Source organism: Lutra lutra, chromosome 6, assembly GCF_902655055.1.
Source record: "Lutra lutra chromosome 6, mLutLut1.2, whole genome shotgun sequence".
Classification (NCBI taxonomy): Eukaryota; Metazoa; Chordata; class Mammalia; order Carnivora; family Mustelidae; genus Lutra; species Lutra lutra.
This window is the reverse complement of record NC_062283.1, coordinates 13,952,539-13,979,531: the sequence shown is the minus strand read 5'-3', so window position 1 is coordinate 13,979,531 and position 26,993 is coordinate 13,952,539. Positions and strand designations below refer to the sequence as shown.

General features: G+C 39.3%; 1 protein-coding gene across 1 annotated transcript in view; it reads right to left on the bottom strand.

Annotated features, from left to right (window-relative positions):
- The window catches only part of RANBP9 (RAN binding protein 9), an 89,091-nt gene that overhangs the window by 53,104 nt on the left and 8,994 nt on the right, over window positions 1-26,993 (bottom strand). The window contains exon 2 of the mRNA XM_047734390.1: window positions 22,039-22,150. Within this exon, the coding sequence (XP_047590346.1) occupies window positions 22,039-22,150 (112 nt within the window). The remainder of the gene's footprint in view (window positions 1-22,038; window positions 22,151-26,993) is intronic.

Sequence of the window (26,993 nt, the reverse complement as noted above, 5' to 3'; positions counted from 1 at the left end):
GGAGACATCAACAAATTTGTATTACTGGCAGGCACAGCAAGCAGAAAAGAAGTAAGGACGTAGTCAAACTCAAGAGCACCATCAATCAACTGGATTTCATTGACATTTATAGAACAGTTCGATTCTATTCTGTTTGAGCAACAGCAGAATACACATTCTTCTCAAGCTCACAAAACCATTCACCCAGGCCACCTTCTGCTCCAGCAATCATCCCTCTAGGTATTTACCCAAATGAGCTAAAGCCTTACGTCCAGACAAAACTTGCACATGAATGTATGACAGCTTTGTCCAGAACTGTTAAAAACTGGCAGTAACCAAGAAGTCCCTTGATAGGTGCATGGCTAAAAACCGTACTACATCCATACAACGGACTATTATTCATTGATACAAAGAGAAATCTAGCAAGCCATGAAAAGACATGGAAGAATCTTAAATGCATATTGGTAAGCGCAAAGAGGTCAGTTTGAAAAGGCTACACACTGTATGATTCCAATTATAACCCTAGAGAAAAGGTAAAATTATGGAGACAGAAAAAAGATCAGTAGTTGCTAGGAGTGTGGAGATGGGAGGACAGAAGGGGAAAGGATTAACAGACTGAACGAGAGGGGATTTTTAGGGCAGCAAAACTATTCTGTACTGCAGAATAGTATCCACACTGCAGTGGTGGGTACATGACACTATGCATCTGGGCAAACCCCAGAGAGCAGTACAATACAGAGAGTAAACCCTAATGTAAGAATCTCGGTTAATCATCAATGGTTAATCAACCTCAGTTAATCAACCTTGGTTAATCATCAAACCATCAATGCTGGTTTCTTAATTTTAACAAATGTACGTTAATGCAAGATGTTAATAGGAGAAAGTGGGGAGTGCTAAAATTTTTCTGTAAATCTAAAATTGTCCTAAAAACCAAAGTCTACTATTTAGGGGAGAAAACACCATAAATAAATATAACGGGCAAACAAATTAGGAGAAACATTCCAACATACATAATAAAGAATTATCCTTAATATATAGTCTGCTTAAAAGCAGAGAAAAAAAATGTTCACACAAAAACCTGTTTGCAAATACTTATGGCAGCTGCACTCGTAATGGACATATCAACAACACAAAAGCCTTCAACTGGGGAAGGGATAAATAAACCACTGCACAGCCTGAGCATGGGATACTAACTCGATTGTAATAAAAAGCAACACACTATTGGTGCAAGCATCAGTGTGGATTAGTATCAAATGTACTATGCCAAAAGAAAGAAGTCAGTCAGTCTCAAAGATTACATATGATACAATTCCATTCACATGCCATTTCTAAAAAAGAAAACCATTAAGGGAGGAGAACGGTTTGGTGGCTCTCAGGAGTCACCAGTGAAGAGAAGATTAATTAATGGTCATTCCCTTTTAGGGAAGTATGGGAAGTGAAGAAATTGTTTTATATCGGGCGCCTGGGTGGCTCAGTGGGTTAAGCCTCTGCCTTGGACTCAGGTCATGGTCTTGGGGTCCTGGGATCGAGTCCCACAAGGGGCTCTCTCCTTGGCAGGGAGCCTGCTTCCTCCTCTCTCTCTGTCTGCCTCTCTGCCTACTTGTGACCTCTGTCAAATGAATAAAAAAATCTTAAAAAAAAAAAAAAAAAGAAATTGTTTTATATCATGATCGTGGTAGTGGCTGCAGGACTCTGCCTTTGCCAAAACTCACAGAACTATACAAACAAACAAACAAAGGTAAATTTACATTAATTAAAATGCAGGGATGTTTATACTATCTAAAAACCAAGGCTAACCTATATGTGTAAAATAAAGTAATAAATCACCTTATATGCATACATTAAAATGGGGAGCATTGCTGCATCTCCATCCCCAGAAGGCCCCACCCAGGCCCTGCGCCCTGCAAACACCTCGGCTAGAGGAGGAAGGGATGGCCCCAGGCAGAGAAGTCAGCACACGCAGGAGGGCCCTGATAGAATCCCCAATGCCTCAAACAAAACACATCTGTGCTTATTACCAATGCTGCTACAAAGCAATGTAATAAATAATATGTAAATAATAGAGGAGAAAGCATGTCAGGAAACTGTGTACATTTCTTAGAAACGTAAAGTGACAATGTTTTTCAAAAGAGCAAATATGGCCCTTTTGAGTGAAACAATTCAACTTTCCGAGCTTCAAAAAGACTGCTGAGCTAGACCTTTGCGTCATATAGGATTAGAGTTATTAGCCTCTGTCAAATAAATAAATGAAATCTTTTTAAAAAGGGGCGCATGGGTGGCTCAGTGGGTTAAGCCTCTGCCTTCGGCTCAGGTCATGATCTCAGGGTCCTGGGATCGAGCCCTGCGGCAAGCTCTCTGCTCAGCAGGGAGCCTGCTTCCCCATCTCCCTCTCTCACCTGCCTCTCTGCCGACTTGTGACCTCTGTCAAATAAATAAATAGAATCTTAAAAAAAAAAAAGGATTAGAGTTATTAGTTCTTAATTTAGTCATAAGATTTACTCTTAATTACAGTAATTAATTTAAACAATGCCTTATTTGAAACTCAGAAGCAATTTTATCGATGTGACTTAACAAAAGTGCTCAAGAATTTCAGAAATAAAGAAAATTTCATATTACACTAAATGTTAGCTGTTCAGTAAGCATTCACCTAGTGGGTATAATGGTAACCAATCAAATTCCTTGTTTGATGCCTAATTTTAAAATTTCAAATTCTGAGTAGTTTCTTCTCATTACTCTAGGTACAAGAGGGTCTTTTTGTCTTACAAGACTAGAAAATTAAGTTAATACCTTCTGAAGTGAAATGTGTCTTATTTCTGTCAGATTGCATAATAAATATAATAAGACTCTTAAATTAAGAGCACCAAAAGAGAATTACTGCTTCAAGATACACTGGTGTACATATGTCTATTTCTATATATAGAAACTTACAACACTTATCTGCAATCCACAAGCTACCAATCTTTCTTTTTTTAAAGCTTTTATTTATTTGAGAGAGAGAGAGAGAGAGAGATCGCACAAGCAGGAGGAGCTACAGGGGGAGAGAGAGAAGCAGACTCCCCTCTGGGCAGGTAGCCCGATGCAGGGCTAGAGCCCAGGACCCTGGGATCATGACTTGAGCCGGAGGCAGATGCTTAACCGACTGGGCCACCCCGGTGCCCCACAAGCTACCAATCTTCAGGCTGTGTAAAAGATATGAACATATATCCACTTCTTCTTTATGTGAAAGAAAAAAACATAACTACTTCCAACCATTAAAAGTAAACTGCAGATATACACCCAATTGGTGATTCATATAGTAGTGCTACAAAATTAAACCAAAAACATTTCATCAAAAGTTGCAGATGTTCCTGTCAAAGTACTTCAGTCAGGTTTTTAAAAGATGCACACTTCAGGGTTCAAAAACAATCATTAACCAAGTCAGTTAAGAAGTCAACCAAAAATGGGGCGCCTGGGTGGCTCAGTGGGTTAAGCCGCTGCCTTCGGCTCAGGTCATGATCTCAGGGTCCTGGGATCGAGCCCCGCATCGGGCTCTCTGCTCAGCAGGGAGCCTGCTTCCTCCTCTCTCTCTGCCTGCCTCTCTGCCTACTTGTGATCTCTCTGTCAAATAAATAAAAATAAAAAAAAAATAAAAATAAAAAAAAAAAGAAGTCAACCAAAAAAGCAAACAAAAAACAACTGTCAGGGGGTGCCTAGGTGACTCAGTGGGTTCAAGCCTCTGCTTTCAGCTCAGGTCATGGTCCCAGGGTCCTGGGACCCCACATTGGGCTCTGCTCAGCAGGGAACCTGCTTCCACCTCTCTCTCTCTCTGCCTACTTGTAATCTCTGTCAAATAAATAAATAAAATCTTCGGGCGCCTGGGTGGCTCAGTGGGTTAGGCCGCTGCCTTCGGCTCAGGTCATGATCCCAGGTCCTGGGTTCGAGCCCCACATCGGGCTTTCTGCTCAGCAGGGAGCCTGCTTCCTCCTCTCTCTCTGCCTGCCTCTCTGCTTACTTGTGATTTCTCTCTGTCAAATAAATAAATAAAATCTTTAAATAAATAAATAAATAAATAAATAAATAAATAAATAAATAAAATCTTAAAAACAAAAACAAAAACAACTGTCTGGAGAGCTAAGGTTCTGAAAGATTATGAACACTTCAGATATTATGAGAGAAGAAACATATGAAACTTCACTTGACTATTAAACTAGTCACACTTTTTACTGTTTGTATTTTATAAGTCCTGAACATCTTAAAAAGCTTACTGTCATCTCTCACACACAAACCAGCCAATCCTGAGTCTGCGGCCCAGCTGGCTTCTTATCTCACTTTCACACACACTACCACATCAGTATTTCCCCTGACCTAAACCCTCCCAGGGTCAGGGACCAGAAAACCAGAGACCACCACAATAGCCCAAAGCCCGCCCAATTCCTTCAAACTAGCTTCTCCTAAACTGTTCAGTCTCGCCCTGCTTTGCTCTTCCCTTGGGAACCCCAATAAAGGCTCTGACCTAAAGCCCTTAACTCCTATCTTCCGTCACCTGACCCAAACTCAGTAATTCCCTGGGACCCTTCACAGCATGTGGGACCTCCCTCTCTGAGACCTGTGAGCACAATAAACTTCCTTCCAAGCCTTGTTCTTGCTTCCTCCTGCAGCTCTAACAACTTTACCATACCATATCCGACACGTATTCTCAGAATAGCCACTATTACCACACAAAAGTAATTCGAGAATATGTGTATCTAAAATATTACAAATTAAGTAATAATCACTAGAAGACTACTACCCAAGCTAACAGAATTAAGGTAAGAAATTGAGAAGTAAAGGAAAATGGAAATAATTATCCACAATACTACTATTCAAACCTAAAGCATTTAGATTTCTTCTCCATGATGCAAAATTTTGTTCCAATTCTAATCCCCCACTGACAGCAAAGCAGCTACCTCTCGTTCTTTACACTGCACCTTTCTTTCTCTACAATCCACCCCCATTTCTCCTAAAGCAGAAAGATCCTGGAAAACCAAACAGGCTCTACTACTTGCCTCTGGAAAGTCCATAATAACATACATCAACCTTTAAGATGCATATTTCTCCCATTACCTCTAAAAGAGCTATAAAAATAGTAGTACCAGGGTGCCTGGGTGGCTCAGTTGGTCAAGTGTCTGCCTTCAGCTCAGCTCATGATCCCAGGATCCTGTTTTTGAGCCCCACATCGGGATCCCTGCCCAGCGGGGGAGTCTGCTTCCCCCCACCTCTGCCCCTACCACCCTGCCTCCCACGCTTGTACGTACTCTCTCAAATAAATAAAATCTTAAAAAATAAAAATAAATACCTTAAAACTAAGTACCTTAAATTAAGGAGTGGCTATGGTTATGAAGACAGCCTTTAGGTACCTAGTTATCCTGCCTTTTAAGTAACAATTAAGACAATACAACGTGAAGATCCAGGAAACCAGAATACTAGCTTGAGAGTTCCTTCAACAATCCTTTGTCAAGGAAATTGCATCTGTAGTTAACTACAACAACAAATAAACATAACTTGATTTCCTGACTTTTTAAGGTAGCCTGTTATGGTGTTAAACATAAAGGAAAATAATTTATCACACTTTATGTATGAAAGAAATCTTTTACCTCATGGGCACTAAACCATGACTCTACTAATAAAGTGAAATATCTAGCTAACAAAATTAATTCTTTAAAAAAAAAAAAAAACCACCAAAATCAATTCTTTATATTGTACTCCATACTCGAAATTCTTACTTTTCAACATGTCCCCATAAAACTGATGAACAATAAATACCGGCAATTCCAAATCATGCAAATAAGTTAATATGAAATTGCTTCACACTTCTGGGGTGCCTGGCTGGCTCAGATGGCAGAACATGTGACTTTTGATCTTGGGGTTCCGAGTTCAAGCCCTATGTTGAGTGTGGAGATTGTACAAACATAAAATCTTTTAAAAAAAGAAAAAAAAATTGCTTCACCTTTCAATTTTATAAACTTTACAGGTACTATCCATCATACCAAGTGAGGTGAACCTACAAAACCATACAGATTGGGGTATATTTTATTGTTTGATTTTTCAGCAATAACTTTTCTCTCCACAAGTGTTAGAACTTAAAATTCACATTGGATCTTTAAGACTTTTTAAAGATTTTATTTATTTGAGAAAGAGAAAGTGAGAGTCAAAGCACAAGCGGAGGGGGAGGGGGAGAGGGAGAAGCAGACTTCCCACTGAGCAGGGAACCCAATTAGGGACTTGATCCCAGGACCCTGGAATCATGACCTGAGCCAAAGGCAGACGCTTAACCAACTGAGCCACTTAGCCACCCCTCTTTAAGACTTTTTAACACGAAGTCTCCATTTCATAATACAAATAAGTAGCGTAATAGTGTTTTTACTTGCATTATGTAAGAACTAAAAGAAAAAATTGCATCAGAAGTAAAGACAAACTAAATAGAACATTGAACAGTCCCCACAGAAAAAAATGGAACAGAACAGAGAAAATTTTCTAAGTAAACAAGGAAAATAAAAGGTTTTGTGAACAAATGATGTAGAAGTTAGGCAAAGAAGATCCAGCATATTCTTATAATTAGAGTCCCCCCCCCCAAAACCTATGTAATGGAATAGAAAAAATACTGAAAATTATCATATGATAAAACTTTCTGAAATAAAAGAAGACCTGAAATTATCATTTAAGGCCATACATAAAAGTTAACACCAAGATACATTCAGAAGCAGCTCTTTAAAGAAAAATCTTTGACCACCCATATGAAAGACCAATTTTTTTTTTTTTTTTTAACCCAAGTAGGCTCCATACCCAGCATGGAGCCCAACGTGGGGCTTGAACTCACAACCTGAGCTGAGAGCAAGTCAGATGCTTAATCAACTGAGACACCCAAGTGCTCCAAAACCAATTTTCTTATGAGGAAAAAAAAGATGGCGTAAGACAATGATACTTCACATCCAAGTCTATGGAGCTCAAAAAAATATACGCCAGGGATTTTATACCCAGTCAAACCTTCAAATAAAATGGATATATTAGTCACAAACAGCTCTGAACCAGAAAGGACTTCAATGTTGTTCCCACGAGCTCTTCCTGAGTTCTCTAAAGAATGATCTTTGGCCCAAGGCCTGGTACAGAGTATTATTAAACATACTACATTTGTAACTGACACTCAATGATGAGGTAACAGAGTTGTGTATGCAAAAGCTACGTGTTTTTTTTTTACAACATGTAGATATAATAGAATAACAAAATGGGGGAGAGTTTACCAAAAAAAGAATGAACTCTTGATACACTGGACCCCCATGAGTCTCAAATGCATCATGCTGACTGAAAAGAAAGCCTTACTCAAAGGGTTACATTTATATGGCATTCTGGTTTCAAATTGGGGGGAAAAAAAAAAAAAAAACCTACAGGAATAGAAAACACATCAGTGGTTGCCAGAAGTTAGGCAGGGGTGAGAGGAGGATCTGATTATAAAGGGCGCAGTAAGAGGGAATTTGGGGAAGTGAGGCAATAGTTCTGTTCTTGACTTAAGCATTTGTCTCTAAGCGTTTGTAAAAACTCACAGAACTATATATCCCCTTCCCAAAAAAGGAGATTTTTACTGCAGGTGTATCAGTAAGAAATTTTTTTTTTTTTAAGATTTTATTTATTTATTTGTCAGAGAGAGAGAGGGAGAGAGAGCAAGCACAGGCAGACAGAATGGCAGGCAGAGGCAGAGGGAGAAGCAGGCTCCCTGATGAGCAAGGAGCCCGATGTGGGACTCGATCCCAGGACGCTGGGATCATGACCTGAGTGGAAGGCAGCTGCTTAACCAACTGAGCCACCCAGGCGTCCCTCAGTAAGAAATTTTTAAGTGCCCCTCCCCTGGGGCCCCAAGATACTAGGGAATAGAGAGGGGAAATGAAGAGGTTGCTTGCTAATTTTATTACTGCTCACAAAAGAGATCACCTTAAAAGGAGGGGGCTGTGTTAGTATAAAAGTAACTTTCTAAATGTAAAACTACATTACCCTTTCCCCCAAAAGAGAGCAATGAAGATAGACCGCATTATTAAAAAAAAAAAAAAAATTCAAAAGTAACAAAAATATTTCAAGTTTTCTTTCACTCCTATCTCTAGCTAACCACTTCCCCTATCTAGAAGCAACTACTGTCATCATTTATTTGTACTATCTGTTCAGAGTTTTCTAAAGCATATTTGGCTATACAGTTGACCTTGAGTAACATGGGTTTGAACTGCATGGGTCCACTTAGACATGGATTTTTTATAACACAGTACTGTAAAAGTATTTTCTCTTCCTTATGAATTTCTTAACATTTCCCTTTCTCTAGCTTACTTTATTGTATGAATGCAACATATAATACAGATATAAAATATGTGTTACTCAACTGTTTATGTTATCAGTAACAAATCTGGTCAACAGTATTCTATTAGTAGTTAAGTTTCTGGGGAATCAAAAGTTATACACAGAGAAGCAAGGGTAGCAATACTAACGGACAAAATAGACTTTAAAACAAAGACTGTAACAAGAAACAAAGAGGTACTACTACATAATAAAAAAAAAGATATCGACTCAACAAGAGGATATAACAAATGTACATATCTATGCATTCGGCACTGGAACACCTAAATACACAGCAAATGTTAGCAGATATAAAGGGAAAGATGGACAGTAAAACAACAGTAGGGGACTTTAACACCCCACTTTCACCAATAGATAGATCATCCAGACAGAAAATCAGTGTGAATGACACAATGACCAGATGGGCTTAGAGATATACAAAATATTACATCCAAAAACACCAGAATACACATTCTTCTCAAGTGCACATGGGATATTCTCCAGGAAGGATCACATGGTAGGCCAAGAAAGAGTCTCAACAAGTTTAAGAATACTGAAACCGTATCATGCAACTTTTCTGACCTCAGCAGTATGAAACCAGCAATCACATCGCAAGAAAACACTGGAAGGGGTGCCTGTGGCTCAGATGGTTGAGTCTCTGCCCTAGGCTCAGGTCATGACCTCCAGGTCTTGGGATCAAGTCTGCTTCTCCCTCTGCCTCTGCCTCTCCCCCTTTTATACTCTAACTCTCGCTCTCTCTCAAATGAGTAAGTAAAATCTTTAAAAAAAAAAAACAAAACAATGGAAAATACACAAACACGTGGATGCTTAAACAACATGCTACTAAACAACCAATGGGTCAATGAAGAAATCAAAGAAGAAACCAAATACAAGGAGACACATGAAATGAAAATGGAAACACAAAAGACCAAACATCTCTGGGACACAACAAAAGCAATTCGAAGTGGGAAATTTATGGTGATATTGGCTTACTTAAGAAACCAAAAGACTCTCAAATAAACCTAATCTTACACCCAAAGGAACTAGAAAAAGAACAAAGCCCAAAGTTAGTAAAAGGAAGTAAATAAGAAAGATCAGAAGAGCAGAAATAAATGAAAAAGAGACCAAAAAAAGAAAGAAAGAAAGAAAGAAAAGATTAAAGAAAGCAAGAAGTGGTTCTCTGAAAAGAAAATCTGATAAACCTCTAGGCAGCTTCATCAAGAAAAGAGGGAGGAATCAAATAATCAGAAACAAAAGGGAAGTAACAACACCGCAGAAATATAAAGGATTATAAAAGACTACTGCAGGGTGGCGGGGGCTTAGTTGGTTATGCATCTGACTGCTGATTTCAGTTCAAGGTCTCAGAGTCCTGGGATAGAGCCCTGCACTGGGATCAACACCTGGCACGGAGTCTACTTAAGATTCTCTCTCTTCCTTGCCCTCTGCCCTTCCCCACACACTTGTGCATGCACTCTTTCTAAATAAATAAATTCTTTTAAAAAAACATACTGCAGGAGCGCCTGGGTGACTCAGTGGGTTGAGCCTCTGCCTTTGGCTCAGGTCATGATCTCAGGGTCCTGGGATCGAGCCCCACATTGGGCTCTCTGCTCAGCAGGGAGCCTGCTTCCCAAACCTCTTTCTCTGTCTGCCTCTCTGCCTACTTGTGATCTCTGTTTGTCAAATAAATAAATAAAATCGTTGGAGCACCTGGGTGGCTCAGTGAGTTAAAAAAAACATACTGCAAAAAAGAATACAGCAACAAGCTGGAAAACCTAGGAAAAAATGGGTAAATTCCTAGAAACATACAATCTTCCAAAAACTGAATCAGGAAGAAACAGAAACTCTGAACACACTGATTACTGGTAACAAAATTGAATCAGTAATCAAAAAACCTTCAACAAACAAAAATCCGAGACCAGATGGATTCATAGGTAAATTCTACAAAACATTTAAAGAGTTAATGCCTACTTTTCCTCAAACTACTAGAAGAGGAAGGAAAGCTTCCAAACAGTCTACAAGGCCAATATCCTGATACCCAAACCAGACAAAGACACTACAAAAAAAGAGAACTACAGGCCAATATCCCTGATGAACGTAGATGCAAATTTCCTCAACAAAATATTAGCAAATCACATTCAACAATATATTAAAGGATCATTCACCATGATCAAGTGGGATTTATTCTAGGGATGCAACAAAAATGTCTCAATGTACACAAATCAATCAGTATGACAGATCATATTAACAAGGGAAAGGATACAGATTATATGATCATCTCAACAGAAGCACAAAAAGCACCTGACCTAATTCAACATCCATTTATGATAAAAACTTTCAACGAAGTGGGTTTAGGGGGAACATACCTCAACACATAAAGACCATATATGAAAAGCCTACAACTGAGGTGCCCAGCTGGCTAAGTCGGTTGAGCATCTGTCTGCCTTCAGCTCAGGTAATGATCTCCCAGTCCTGGGATCAAGCCCCACACTGGCGGCTTCTCCCTCTGCCCCTCCTCCTTGTTTATGCTCTTTCTCTCACTCTATCTCAAATAAATAAATAAAATCTTAAACAACAATAACGACCCCCCCCCCAAAAAAACCCTCACAACTAACATCATAATCAATGGTGAAAACTGAGATCTTTTCCTCTAAGATTAGGATAAGACAAGAATGGCCACTCCAGCCACTTTCATTCAACACAGTCTCAGAAGTCCTAGTCAAAGCAATCAGACAAGAAAAAAATAAGAGGCATTCAGACTGGTAAGAAAGAAGTTATACTGTCACTATCTGCAGGTAGCGTAATACTATACATAGAAAACCCTAAAAATTCCACCAAGAGCTAATAGAATAAATAAATTCAGTAAAGTTGAAGGATACAAAATTAACATGCAGAAATTGCTTGTGTTTCTATAACTAATAACAAAGTAACAAAGAAAAATAAGAACAACTCCAATTATAACTGCATCAAAAAATAAAATATCTAGGAATAAACTTAACCAAGTCAAAGACCTGCACTCTTGAAAAACTATAAAACACTGATGAAAGAAACAGAAGATGACAGAAATGGAAAACTATCTCATGCTCATGGACTGGAAAAATTAATACTGTTAAAATGTCCATACAACCCAAAGCAATCTACAGATTCAGTGCAATCCCTATCAAAACACCAAGAGCATTGTTCACAGAAGGAGAACAGTACTCAAACGTGTATGGAACCACAAAAGACCCTGAATGTTCTCAAAGCAATCTTGAGAAAGAACAACAAAGCTGGAAGTATCATAATCCCAGATGCCAAAATATAGTATAAAAGAGTAATCGAAACAGTATGTGGCACAAAAATAAACATGCAGATCAATGAAACGCAATATAAGGTTCAGAAATAAACCTACACTTCTATGGACAATTAAATCTAAGACAAAGGAGGCAAGAATGTACAATGGGAAAAGACAGTCTCTTCAATAAATGGTGCTGGGAAACTGGACAGCTACACGCAAAAGAATGAAAGTGGACCACTCTCTAATATCATATACAAAAATAAACTCAAAATGGATTAAAGACCTAAATGCAAAACCAGAAACCACAAAACTCCTGAAAGAAAACATATGCAGGAATCCCTGACAGTGGCCTTAGAAACATTCTTCTAGACAGGTCTCCTGAGACAAGGGAAACAAAAGCAAATTTACTGGGACTGTACTAAAATAAATAAATAAATAAAGCCTTTGCGTAGTAAAAAATATAAATAAATAAAAAACCATCAACAATAGGGCAACCTACTGAGTCTTAGAAATTATCTGCAGGGTGCCTGGGTGGCTCAGTTGGTTAAGCAACTGCCTTCGGCTCAGGTCATGATCCTGGAGTCCCGGGATCGAGTCCCACATCGGGCTCCCAGCTCCATGGGCAGTCCGCTTCTCCCTCTGACCTCTCCTCTCATGCTCTCTCACTCTGTCTCTCTCTCTCTCAAATAAATAAAATCTTTAAAAAAAAAAAAAAAGAAATTATCTGCAAATGACGTATTGATAAATGGTTAATATTCAAAATAAATATATAAGGAACTTATACAACTCAACACAGGGGGGCAAAATAATAATCCAATTCAAACTGAGCGGAAGCCCTGAACAGACATTTTTCCAAAGAGGACATACAGATGGCCAAGAGAAACATGAAAAGATGCTCAACATCACTAATCCTCAGGGAAATGCAAACCAAAACCACAAAGAGATTATCACCTTATACCTGTCTAATGGCTGAAATGAAAAAGATAAGAAATAACAGGTACTGGGCAAGGATGCAGAGGAAAAGGAACCCTCGTGCACTGCTGGTGGGAATGCAAACTTGTGCAGTCACTGTGGAAAACAGTATGGAGGTTCCTCAAAAAAAAAAAAAATAAAAATAAAAAAGAAAACTACCATATGATCCAATAATTGCAGTAATGGATAATTTACCAAACAAAAACCACCAACTTGAAAAGATGCATCCATCCATATGTTAACTGCAGCATTATTTACAACGACCAAGATGTGGAAGCAACCTAAGTGTCCATCAACAGATGAATGGATAAAAATGTGATACACGCACATACACAATGAATATACACATGAATATTACTCAGCCATAAAAAAAAGGGGGAAAGAAAAGAAAAACTCAGATCTTGCCATCTGTGTATTGGATTAACCTAGAAGGCATAACACTAAGTGAAATAAGCCAAAGACAAATACCATTTCATTTATACACAGAATCTGAACAAAACAAATAAATGAACAAACAACCAAGCAGAAACAGACCCTTAAATACAGATACCTGATGGGTGCCCTCAGAGGGCAGAGGGGTAGAGGGACGGGCAAGATGAATGAAGGGGAGTGGGAGGCACAGGCTTCCAGTAATGGACTGAAGTCATCACAGGGATGAAAGACACAAAATAGGGAATATAGGCAATAATGCTGCAGCAGTGTCGTATGGTGACAGATGGGGGAGCCAAACTGACGGCTCAAGCTACAGAGTCACACACCGTGGGTCAACTATATATCAGAAAAAAGATCAGCCAACTCCAAACTTACAAACATAACAGCACATTCCAGGCAATAAATAACTTTCTATCAGGCAAAAAATAAAACAAAAAGCCCCAAATTATACCTTTTCAGCTGCACAGAGGATTTTAACACCCTAGTATCCCATACAATTCAAGGGTCAAATGTATATTCAAAAGAAATGTTGGAAAGAAAACCAAGAACTAATAAAAAAAAAATTAATTAACCTGCAGGAATGGGGAAGACAACCAGGAGAAAATGAAACTTCTGTGAAGTACCTTCTGGTATGGCTTTAATTTTGGACCAATGCAATGTTTAAATGTTTTACATAATTACAGAAAACAGAAAGAAAAAAGAGAGAAGAAAAAAAAAAAAAGAAACCCCTAAGAGCCTAAGAAATTTAAATAAATGAAACTAGTATGTCAAGTTAGTTGTAGAAACACAAAAGAATTACTTCAAGGGACTTTAAAGCTCAGTTTTTGAGTATCTATTCCCAATAGGATATATTCTAAAGACAAAAAAAAACCTATAAAGAAATCATAAAGTAATCAACATTCTTTTTAGCAACAATATCAGTATTTTAACTTAGATATAGTTATGTTCCACTACAAAACAAATGAAAAATTATGTCAATAACATCAGGAACAATGATCTTCAGATTAAAAAAAAAAAAGATACAAGGGTAAAACTAGAGAATTCAAGTAAAACTGGTGTGAAAATTCTGCAAATTCCCTTGAAATGCATTTAAAAAGAAGATGGGTTGATAGACCTGATTGTAATAAAGCCAATACAGCAAAATTCTGACTCTAAAATCTAAATGTTGGGGCATATGGGTGTTGACCGTGTTAACTCTTCTCTATGTCTGTGATGTTGGGGAGGAAAACTGCTTGGAATCTGCATGGTCGGGGCACGTGGCAGGGCGGGGGGGGGGGGGGGGGCGCTCGGCTGGCTGGGCAGCCAACTGCCGCCTTAGGCTCAGGTCATGAGCTCAGTGTCCTGGGATCCAGCTCTGCGTGAGGCTCCACGCTCAGCCAGGAATCGGCCTGAGGGTTCTCTCTCTCTCCCTCTGCCCTTCCCCCTACTCTCTTGCTCAAATAAAGAAAAAAAAATTTTTTTAAAGAGTTTATTTACTTATTTGACAGAGATCACAAGTAGGCATGGGCGGGGGCGGCGGGGTTAGGTTTCCCGCCAAGCAGAGAGCCTGATGTGGGGCTCGATCCCAGGACCCTGGGATCATGACCTGAGCCTAAGGCAGAGGCTTTAACCCACTGAGCCACCCAGGCACCCCCAAATAAATAAATCTTTAAAAAGAGAAAAAAATAAAAGGAATCTGTACCATCTAAATCATAACGAGAGAAACACTAAGAAGAAGCTCAACTTTTTAGCAGCCTGTGCTTCTAACCAAGAACAATTACTTCTCTATAATCATTGTAAACATTTCAACCACTCCTCCTGAAAAACCTATCCCAATTGCCAGATGACTGACAAAGAGTCAAAAGGTCTAGGACCTAAAGACCATCTCTCCTTATTCTGAAATGCTCTATTTGGCCTAAATGATTCCAGCAGTGAACAAACAGCAAGCAGTCCGTGTATCTGAGATAAACACAGACTGGTTACAAACTGGTTTTCTGGTTCTGAAAAAGTAAAATGAAGGACTTCAAGAAACATACTCATTATGACAAAGCTATACAGCCTTACAGTTGTATTGAAAGATTATGGGTATTTTCATGACATTATTAAAGAGATTTTCTCTCTGAATTTTGCATCAAATTCATCCTAAGGTAAAGTATAGGTAGTGGCACATGTGAGAATATTTTATTATTCAAATACATCTTAAGACTATTTTTTTTCCTTAAAGTAATGTTAAAATTTGTTTGACTAGAGAAAAGAACGTCCTGGAGAACATACCACAAACCATCATGGGTGGTAGGACTGCAGATCCTTTTTAAAATAGTTGTGCTTTTTTCTGCTTTACAGGACTTGTCTGACTCCTCCTTTGGCATTAAGAATGCATTACTTCCTAACTACAAAAAAGGTTCTTAAAATCCATGTGCATTTGCTGGGTACAAGATAACTGATGGAAGTAGGGGGCGGGGTAAGGATGATTTGAGATTAACTGCACTGAAGATAACCAACACAAGGGTAATTTGAGAAACACAATGGTGATAAAGTTCTAGGTCCCCTTTCCCATATTCGCTGGGTACTCAGTTAAATAAGACTTCGCTCACCATCACAAACAGTTCCCATCATCTTTGGTTCCCGTTTCAAAAGGCAGGTAAAAGAAGTATTCAAATCACTGCATCAATACCAAATCCCTAACATGCACTCTGTACAAGGCGCAGGGCTGGGGGCGAGACAGAAGAAAAGACGGTATCCCTACCTACCTCCGCTCGGTCAACAGATTCCTCCAGCACCAATTTTTGCCCAGCATTGCTCTGTACACTGAGAATACACTTGTGAACAGAACAGACCAAAAATCCCTTCTGCTTCTCCGCACATAAGTTGTCTTTTGGTACTACACCCAAACTTCTTAAAGTGTAAGTCTTAACTGAGAGTGATTTAAGTCTGCTTCTCGACACTCCTTGTGGGCAAGGACCCACATTTAGTTCACTTGATGCAGTTACTGAGTTTCTACTAAGTGGCAGGTCCTCTACTGAGAAGCATGGCTAAAAAACAGGTGGATAAAATAATTTCATATTTATACTCAGCTGCTGACAATACCTGACACATCATACGTGTTCAATATATATTTGCTAAGTTAATAAATACATCGCTTACTTGGTGCCTTTGTTCATTTCTTCCGTTCCTCTGTTCACTGTGTTTCCATCTGCTGCTTATCTCCCATTGAAACCAGAAGGAAAGACCTTTTATAGCCTTTTAAAACTGAACGGGAAGAGAAGCCTTTATTTCTCTTCCACTCCCCCACCAAATAATCCAGAAAGTCAGCAAGCATAGAAGGAACACTCTGAGGAGTGTTCTTTATTGTCAGCGGAAGAATTTAGGAGCGAACACAGAGACTGGATTTCTTGCTGGTCCCTCCTGAACCCCTGGCAGAGCGGCATCAACATTTTGCTTGAAAAACTAAAAGTGGCATACTCATAATAAATTATAACTCTATAAATATTCAAATAAAAAATTTATCGCCTCTCACATTTAAAATTAACTGGATCTTCCCTGCCTGTATTAGTATGTATAATTCAAAACTTGAACAAAATTCCTGCACTGTAAGTAGATCCATGAGACAAAGACTGCTTTTAGAAATTCATCTTGATGGTCAACAATCATTAACAAAGAATACACAAATATATAGCCTTTAAATATGTCTCCTAAAAAAAAGTTATGCAGACAAGGTGATAGATGATTTAACCTTTTGTTATGGAATGCATAAGAAATTTATTTTTAAATTAATTATAAAACTTGGGCTCCTGTGTCCCAATAAATAAGCTTATTTTCCTGAACACATACAAATGTGTTTCGTTTAAATGAAAATCCAAGGCAAAACCCAAAATATATTATTTCTTTCACTCACTCAAAGAAACTTCCTTCAAGCCTTACTTCTTAGGCAATAAGGTACAAGTAACAACTATCACAGTCATAGTCCTAATTTTCCAACGCAGACCCAGGAATAACACACATCACAGATAAATTAAGAGGTATCAACTCCTACTATGTCACGAAGAAATTTGCTGCATTGACCGATTTATCTAAAATCAAGTTCTTGGACCTAAATATTTACTTGCCTGCTCTAATCCTGGATAAACACACTGTTTTTTGTTGTTCCTCTTGTTGTTTTTTTGTTTTTTAAGATTTTATTTATTTATTTGACAGAGAGATCACAAGTAGGCAGAGAGGCAGTCAGAGAGAGAGAGGAGGAAGCAGGCTCCCCGCCGAGCAGAGAGCCCGATGCGGGCCTCGATCCCAGGACCCTGGGACCATGACCTGAGCCGAAGGCAGAGGCTTTAACCCACTGAGCCACCCAGGCGCCCCTCTTGTTGTTTTTTAAAGATTTTATTTATTTATTTGACAGAGAAAGACCCAGTGAAAGAGGGAACACAAGCAGGGGGAGAGGGAAGGGAGCAGCAGGCTCCTTCCCAAGGTCCTGGGATCATGGCCTAAGCCGAAGTCCGATGCTTAACGACCGAGCCACCCAAATGCCCCAAACACACTGTTTAAAAGAAAATTAAATCTTAAGTCTAATTAAACTCTCAGATGAGCATTTATCACTGCAACTGAAAAGTGACTAACAGCTCCTCTTTCTGGTCCATTCTTTACAAAGAAGTTGGGATTTTAGGAAGGAAGTTTTAGTTCTCTTGATACAGTTAAATGCATCCCCAAAAGGTGTCACTCGCCCAAAATCAGCAATATGACTTGCTTTTCTTCCATAAATGATCGTGCTCCCCTTTCAAAAGCATATAGGGTTAGACTGAGAACTTAGTCAAAGCGTGTACGAGAAGGATAAATAAGATCTGCCCAAAGATACAACAGTTTTCTCCAAGAATACCTAGGAGGGAAGTACAGTTTCTCATTCATTTATTCACTCGTACGAATGCTAGCTATCAAGTCAGTACTGCAGTGACAGAAACATAAGATAGCTGCTTACACTTGCGTCTGCAGTTTAGACCACCAGGAGGCAAACAACTGAAATACACAGATATTATAATTACAGTCTGGCCAACATGTGAAGGAGGCATATGAAAGGCATAATCCTATTTGGGGGAGGACAAGTGCCACCGAAAAGGTATCTTTAAACTAAACTACAGCTAATTCGTTAAGGGGGCAAGTGGCAAAGGGACAGGGGAAGGTGAATGTAAGAAGGAAGGAAAGCGCCCGCAGAGAGAACTAGAAACCTGAGCCCGCCTGTACAGAGAAGTAAAACAGGAGCTGATGGTGCTGCACTCCTGCCCCCCCTCCCACAGCCCATTCTGACTAGAAACAGATTCTTGGGCGTATGCTCTAACCCAAGAAGCTTGTTCCGCCTCTGTCTTTGGGGTCATCTGATGTCGATTCAACTCTGTTTAGCATCCTACTTTCTATTTTCTGGGGCTTATTTTTTCAAGTCTAAGCGGGCATCCAAGTGGAAATGGAGATTAACTGGATGCCCCAGTTAAAGGTTCCACCGCTCGTGAAGGAGATGAAGTATAAGGACCTTGAATTTAACCTGAGTAAGTGACAAAATGAGAAATGCCCTACAAAATATTCCATTCAGTTCAGCTGTCAATTCAGTATTTTTAATATCTGTAGGTCACTTCTTAACCACTTCCACAGCTGCTGACAAATGATTAATTTAAAACCAAAGTAAAGGAGTGCCTGGGTGGCTCAGTCGGTTAGGCCTCTGCCTTCGGCTCAGGTCATGATCTCAGGGTCCTGGGATCAAGCCCCACACTGGGCTCTCTGTTCAGCAGGGAGCCTGCTTCCCCATCCCACTCTGTGCACCCACAACCCACCCCCGCCCCAGCTGATGCCCTCTCTCAAATAAATAAATAAAATCTTTAAAAATAATTCAAAATAAAGGTATTACTGTGTTTGTTAAAAAAGGGGGGAGCAGATAAAAATTAAAGATTCTTTAACATCATTCGTCATTAAGGAAATGTAAATTAAAACCACAGTAAAAAACCACTAATATATCTATAATGAGAGGTAAAATTTTGTTAAAAAGCCTGACAACACCAAGCGCTACAGAGGATGCAAAGCAACAGGAACTTTCACACGAGGCTGGTGGGAATGCAAACTAGTACAGTCGCTCTGCAAAACAAGTTGGCAGTTTCTTGTGAAGTTAAAAATGCACTTAACACACGATCCAGCAATCCCACTCCTAGATATTTACCAACTGAAATGAAAACTCAAGTTTACACAAAAACCTATACATAAATGTTTATAGTGGCTATATTCCTAATTGCCAAAAACTGGAAACCACCCAGATGTCCGTCAACCGAAGAGTGGGTAAGCACACTGTGGTTGGCTCAGCCAATACAATCAGCGATAAGAAGGACTGATCTACCGATACATGCAACAACAGCAATGAATCTCAGATGTAGTATACTAAGATGACTAAATTAGAAGGCTGCATACTATGACTCCATTTATACGCCATTCTAGAAACAGCAAAACCATAGAGACAGAAGACCAATCAATAGTCATCACTCAGAGATGGGGAAGAATCACCTACAAAGGGGTAGAGAGGAATTATGGAGGGTGACGGAACTGTTTGATCACTGATCCTTGAACAACTAGGTGGTGCTGGGACACGGATCACCCACCCCCCACCCCTGCCACCACACAAACTGAAAATCCTATATAACTTTTGCTGCTATTTAATAGCCTGATGGTGACTGGAAGCCCTACCAGTAAACAGTTAAGGCGTATTTTGTACGTTGTATTATATGCTGCATTCTTATAATAAGGCTAGAGAAAAGGAAATGTTATTAAGAAAATCACAAGGAAGAGAAAATATATTTCCAGGGCTGTGCTGTAGTTATAAAAAAAAGTCCACATATAAAGTAGATCCGTGCAGATCAAACCTGCATCATTCAAAGACCAACTGTATACTGACTGTGGTGCTTACATGAATACGCACATCTGTCAAAACTCACAGATCTCCACACTAAAAATGATACATTTTACTCTATGTAAAAATCAGTTAATTTTTAAAATGGGGAGAAAAAAGATGAATGAGAGATCTTGGCAACAAAGAGATGAGACTGAAAAGTTACAAAGGAGTTAGTCACATCATCCAAGACCCTGCTAAGAAGTTTCAGACTTTACCCTCAAAGCAACAGGGGTACCAAATGATCTCAAGATAGGGACAGACACAAGTCAGTTGTGTTTGAAAGAAGGATGATAACAGTTGCAGAGTGAAGTAAGAGCTTAACAGGGAACAACTGAGAGACCAAAGAACCCACCACCTAGGTAATTTAGGGGATTAATTAGCAAACCTGAGGCGGAGGCCATAGAGATGGACAAAGTAAGAAATAGGAAGTTGTCAAGTTTCTAGCAACAGTGAAACCACTAAGCAAGCTGGTGCTGAGGAAAAGACTTAAAACAAGCGACAATGCAATACCTGTGGGACAGGCAAATGCAAACATCAGGTTAGACAGATCCGTCTAGAGCTCAAGGGAATAACCCGAGATGGGAGTTTTAGATTCGACGCTCATCAGGCTGTTTGCAGCCATGAAAAGGTAAGGTCAAGATCATGCAAAGACAAACACATGGAGCGAAAAGGTGAAGAGAACCCTGGGAATAATCAGGAGCAACATCAGCAAGAATGAGGCTGACAGTATAATTTTAAGTATAAGAAGAATTGGCTGAGTATTCAGGCAGCAGTAGAGTTAAAAATGGTTACAATCGTGTGCCTGTTTCAATCTAGGGTCTCTCAACCACTTTATCCTTGCCTTCTCTGATTTTATCTTTGGCTTGATCACCCTGGGACAACTGAGGCATTTCAATAAAAAGTCATCAATGAATTCCAAGGCTACACTTTCTACTTTCCATACTGTTGAGAATGAAAATATTCAGCAAATAAAGTAGGAGGAATCATCTACTAAACATACTTATTTTTTCAGTTAAACACAGAAGAAGCACTAACAGGTTAAATGATTCACTTCAAATCCAGTTCAACTTAATGACTCCTAACTCAACTGGGCCAACTCACCCAGTAAGTTTATCTTGGGAGCTGGACTAATGACTCTATGGATGCTTTAAAGGACCTCTGACACCACAATGAGGTTACCAGGAAATACCATAGGATAGAGTTAGTGATTCTAGGTAATCAATTCTTAATCAGAAATATGCACCAAGGGGCACCTGGGTGGCTCAGTGGGTTAAGCCTCTGCCTTCAGCTCAGGTCATGAGCCCAGAGTCCTGGGATCGAGTCCCACATCGGGCTCTCTGCTCGGCAGGGAGACCGCTTCCTCCTCTCTCTCTCTCTCTGCCTTCCTCTCTACCTACTTGTGATCTCTGTCAAATAAATAAAATCTTTAAAAAAAAAAAAAAATGCACCAAAATTCCCAGTGAAGCTTACTCAAGAATGCCTATCTTACCCAAGCTCTGCTTCTGAAAATAGTGATTTAGGAACTTTTAGGGTAAGGCCCACATTACTATCTTTGTAATAGTCCCGTAAGCGATTCTGATGTACACTCACATACTATACACTGATCCCAAGTTGAAAAGCGATGCTAGAGAAGTTGGTTCCAGAATCTACATGGAGTTCTCACCTGGAAGTTTTTACACCATATCCTAATCCCTGGGAATCCCCTCCAGTTGAGAGCATACAAACATACTTCCCTGATCTAAACCCAAGAGTCTAAGTGCCACCCCCTGTGAAATACCTATGAATCACCTTTTGGCCTTGGTTAACTAGCTCTGAGAAGATTTAAGTTCTCAGCAGAATTCAGAAAAGGGCAGTGTAAGACAAGGCATGGAAAATGAGTCACTGTCTCTGTTGTTGTTTAATTCTCTGTTGTCTCTGTAATTTAATGACAAGCGGACCAGAAAACTTGGTTATTTCAGCAACTCAAGTATTAGCTTCAACTAGTATTAAAGCAGGACTGTATCCAACCTGCTGCACTGTGACATTCAGATCCTACTTTACCAATTACCAGTATCTCCGAGACTCCCATTTTCCAATTACAGCATAAATATTATAAATCAAGACAAAAATAACTATCCAAGAACAGCAAACAATTTATCCCACCAAAATGTACACTTACCCATCTCTTCCCTTACTAACAATTTTTACTTCAAAATAATAAATCCCACAGGCTGCTGGAATTGGGTGCGTGGCGCGAACAGACGCTGCGTCTTTTGGGGTTTTGCCATGACCTGCATAGGAAACAGAAAGGGGAAAAAAAAATCAAATGAGATATTCAATGAAAATCTAAAACAATTCAGGAAGAAATACAGTTTTTAGAATGGTATCTAGACATTTCTGTTATCAGTACATATAAAGACTCAATGAAACATGTGTCATTACAATGCAATATGCAAAGTAGCCCAGGGTTAGTCATGGGACTCTTGACACTATTACTAGATTAACACACTTTCAGAATCTGAACACACTGAGCCTACCAAACTAATATTTCAGAGTAGACTATATTTTTAAGAGAAAAAGGATGCATTTGAAGAACATGATGAAAGTATGATCTTAATTTTATTAGATCCAAATATGCTTATAATCTATATTATTTCCAAGCAACGTTCTTTTGTCAAATGGCCTATTTTTTAAAAAAGATTTTATTTATTTATTTGACAGACAGAGATCACAAGTAGGCAGAGAGGCAGGCAGGCAGAGAGAGAGGAGGAAGCAGGCTCCCTGCTGAGCAGAGAGCCCGATGTGGGGCTTGATCCCAGAACGTTGGGATCATGACCTGAGCCGAAGGCAGAGGCTTTAACCCACTGAGCCATCCAGGCGCCCCAAATGGGCTATTTTTTAAACCAGAAGCATCTATATCATGGGTATATCTTTAAGTGAAATTTTATATAATTAACTGAATTGGCAAAGCAGCTTTCTTACTTTAAGAATTTTCAGGTTTGGGGGGGCGCCTGGGTGGCTCAGTGGGTTAAGCCGCTGCCTTCAGCTCAGGTCATGATCCCAGGTCCTGGGTTCAAGCCCCACATTGGGCTTTCTGCTCAGCAGGGAGCCTGCTTCCTCCTCTCTCTCTGCCTGCCTCTCTGCCTACTTGTGATTTCTCTCTGTCAAATAAATAAATAAAATCTTTAAAAAAAAAAAAAAAGAATTTTCAGGTTTGGGTAGCTCAGTCTGGTTAAGCAACTGCCTTCAGCTCAGGTCATGATCGCGGGTCCTGAGATTGAGCCCCTGCATCAGGTTCCCTGCTCAGCAGGGAGTCTGGTCTGTTTATCCCTCTCCCTCAGTCCCACCCCCAGGACCCCACTCATGCTCTCTCTTAAATAATTTTTTTTTTAAATCTTAAAAAAAAAAAAAAAACTTAAGTCTGTTCTTGGACATACTTTTATCAGTTCTACACAAAGGCTGATTCAACAAATTTCTTTGGTCAATTACAGCCTACTAAGAAATATACCTAATCTCTAGCTGTATATTCTTTCTCTCTTTTTAAAGAAAGGAATGCATCATCATACCGCTGCTGAAATCTTTAGGGAATCTGTCAGACAATGGCTTTTAAACTTTTAAAAATAGCTATTCTTCAATTCTAATCCTGAAGGATTTCCTTCGCTCACAATAACCTCCCCTGTCCCTCACCCAAGACACAAATTAGCCTGAAAGCTAGCATATGAACAAAAATCAAGTGAGCAACAGAAAATACACCCCTAAAACCACAGCAGAAGAAAAAGAGAAGTTGAAGTACCATGTCAGAAAGCACTCAGAGTAAGACAAGTCTGCACAATCCCCAAAATGACTCCATGACAAAAAATACTCTATTATTCATTGTTCCAGTTAAATATGCTTCGCCCAATACAAACTTAAGTCATTAGTCCTTTAGTCATACTATAACATTACCTTCATGGGCAGAAAAATTCCCCTTCTCAAATTTACCACGATTGTTTTAAAACTAAATACCTTCTTTTAAATCAAAAATCGTATCTTAGCTATACAATAACCATCACACACCGAGATACCTTCCTTTCCCATACACTTCATCATATTATATCATTAAACAGTGAAGTTTACATTTGCAATGCAAATAAGCACATTTTGACATGGCCCAAAAGAAAATGAATGAACTCAGCCTCTCCTTTTTATTACCATGAAAACCTGTGTCCCCAGACATCTTAAGTATATAGGTTATGGGCAAAAGTTCTCAGCCTGGTGACCACTGAGAGGTGATAAAGTTGGTTAGGGAGATAAAAACAAGAGCAGCAATATACAGATACCCCCCAAATTGCTTTTAACATATGGAGGTAACCGATTTACACTGAGCTAAGCAGAAGAAAAAAAAAATAGCATAAATCTGCAGAATGACACGGGTCCCTTATTAAAAACATCTAAACTGTAAATATGTGGGGCTCCTGGGTGGCTCAGGTCATGATCCCAGAGTCCTGGGATCAAGCCCTGCATCGGGCTCCCTGCTCAGCAAAGAGCCTGCTTCTCCCTCTCCCTCTGCCCGCTGCTCCCCCTGCTTGTGCTCTCTCTGTCAAATAAATAAATAAGATCTTTAAGAAAAAAAAAAAAAAAAGTTAAATATGTGTTCAAATAATTGAGTTGCCTGGGAAATGGTCGGGCCAACTAAATTCATTTAAAAATGTTAGACAGTTAAAAAAAAAAAGTATAAAGAAAACCCTGAGTCCTAAATCAACTAGCTTTTATTTTGGTTTTGGTTTTTCTGGAAGGGAAGTGACCAAAACTTTTAGGCATAAAGTAGTCCTAAGGTATTCTTAACAATGATGATGATGATGACGATGACAACAGTTACCATATATTTAATGCTATGTGAAAGGCACTACTCCAAGAGTACTATATTTGTTCACCTGTTTAGCACTCAAAACAACTTCAGAAGTAGGTACTATTTATTATTAAGGAAAGGAAATTAAGGGAAGATGAAGAGACTCGCCCAAGGTCATAATGTTGCGTGAGAATTCCAAACCAGGATTTGTGCTGAGATTTAAATGCAAGAAGTCCAATCCAGAGCAAGCTCTGACCCCACAGGAAGGACCCAGTTACAATAAGAATTCTGGGATCATGTCACTTGTTCTCCTATCTCCTATTCTTGCTACTTCTATGGGAAAAGAGAAAGAAAATTAATATTTGAGGGTAAACTCTCTCTCAAAGAATTAAGTGCTTTTGTATAGATTTTTCTCATTCAACATCTGTGAAATGGGTTTTAACCTCATTTTATTTTTTTAAATTAACCTCATTTTAAAGAGAGAAAACTCTTACAGATGTTATATAACTTGCCCTGAATTAGTAAACCATGCGTTAAATCCATACATGAATTAAACTGCCCTACACTTTCCCCTCATGCAAAAATTACTATCAACAACTACATAATCCTTAATCTTCAAGGTTCTATTATACTCACTATGTTCTACTTAGACAATGGAAAAATTTCATAAAGGTTAAAAGATTTGTTTCATTTTTAAACTAAATTTAAATGTAAAGACCTAGGAAAAAGCTGAGATGTCAGATTAAAAGCATTCATATTCTTGGGTAAGACTAATAATGTCAGAGTGAAGGGCCTATTTCTAATAATGTTCATCAGCAGGAAGCTTATCACCTTGAATTCTGTGACAACCAGAAAACAACCTCACACTACCAAAGTATAAACTGTTAAAACCACGAAGTCTTCAATGTTAAGTATTTTCTATGTAGTTCAAAAAGAAAATACATTTATTGCTTCAAAGCTCTAAGACCAGCAAGACCCCCTCTTTCATTTCACAACCTGTCGATTCCTTGTACATGGAAGGGAAGGGTTTGAATGAAGCTCACCTCCAACTCCCCCCTCCACTCTCCAATATGCAGTCCCAGTTGCCTTTCTGGAAATATAACTCAGTCTTCCTTGTACCTCTATTCCCCCATACAACCAAAATTCCTTAACAGTCTCCCATTCAGCCAAGGAAAACCCTGCTGATCTGGTCGTCAGCACTTTCCTCCACCTTCCTGAACCTGTCACACTGGCCTGACCATGGTCTTTGCCCCAACTCTTCCCCACACCAAACTGGAAAGTGCTATACCCTTCCTCCTTCCCTGCTTATGCCCTGCTCATCCATTTGCTCTTATCTCACGTTTTCCTTCATCGATGACTCTTGCTCTGACCTCTCTGACTTGTCCAACCTCCTTTTTATATGTCCTCACAGCAACACGTATCTGTCCCATACAACATTACCACACTTCCCAATTATTCGTGATTATCTTACTGATCTCACATTTCAATTCCTGGACCTCTTTACTCCCACTGACTTCCGACTCTAACTTTAATCATTCCTTCCTGGAGCCACACTCTGGACTCTGACATCACCTGAAACTACTCCACCTCAGGAAGAGTAAATTCTAACGAAATCTATCCTGCTACAAAAAACATTTCTTGAATACAAATTAGCTCACATGTACTTGATAAATACAGGAATGATGTCAGCATAATAAAGAAGTCATTTAGTTCCTAACACAGCTTTTCCCGGAACATCAACGAAGTTGAAGGGGAAAACCTAGCAACATACAAAAAACCCTAAGTCAAAAACCTGGGGCACCTCCACAAGTGCATTCCTAGTGTCCAAAGTTCAGTGCCTTCAGGAACTGCCACACCTGCCACTGTATTAAGCCATCTGGGGAAAATTCAAGCCCAATACTGATCAAAAAGTACTAAGATATCTCCTCTTTGTTTTTATAAGCAGGGACCGTCTCTTGCATATTTACTTTCTACTTTGTGTTATAACTCAATACTACTTTACTTTGCTGCTCTAATTAGCCACAGGGACTTTTTCATTTGGCTCCTCTGACATACCTGTATTATGGTTTTTCTTTGTTTGCTACTTTCAGGCCCCAGAAGACACTGGAGGCTCATCGTGCATGCTTCCTGCCCCAGTCCTAGAATCGGCCATTTCTGCAATCATCCATTTCTCCAACATCTGGCTACTAAGCATGCTCCCTGTTACTGGGGTGTCACTGCTTTTGGGCTTTCTCATTGATAAGAGCAAGGAAATATACGTATGTATACTAAACCCCTGTGTGTGTGTGCCTACATTTCTACACGTA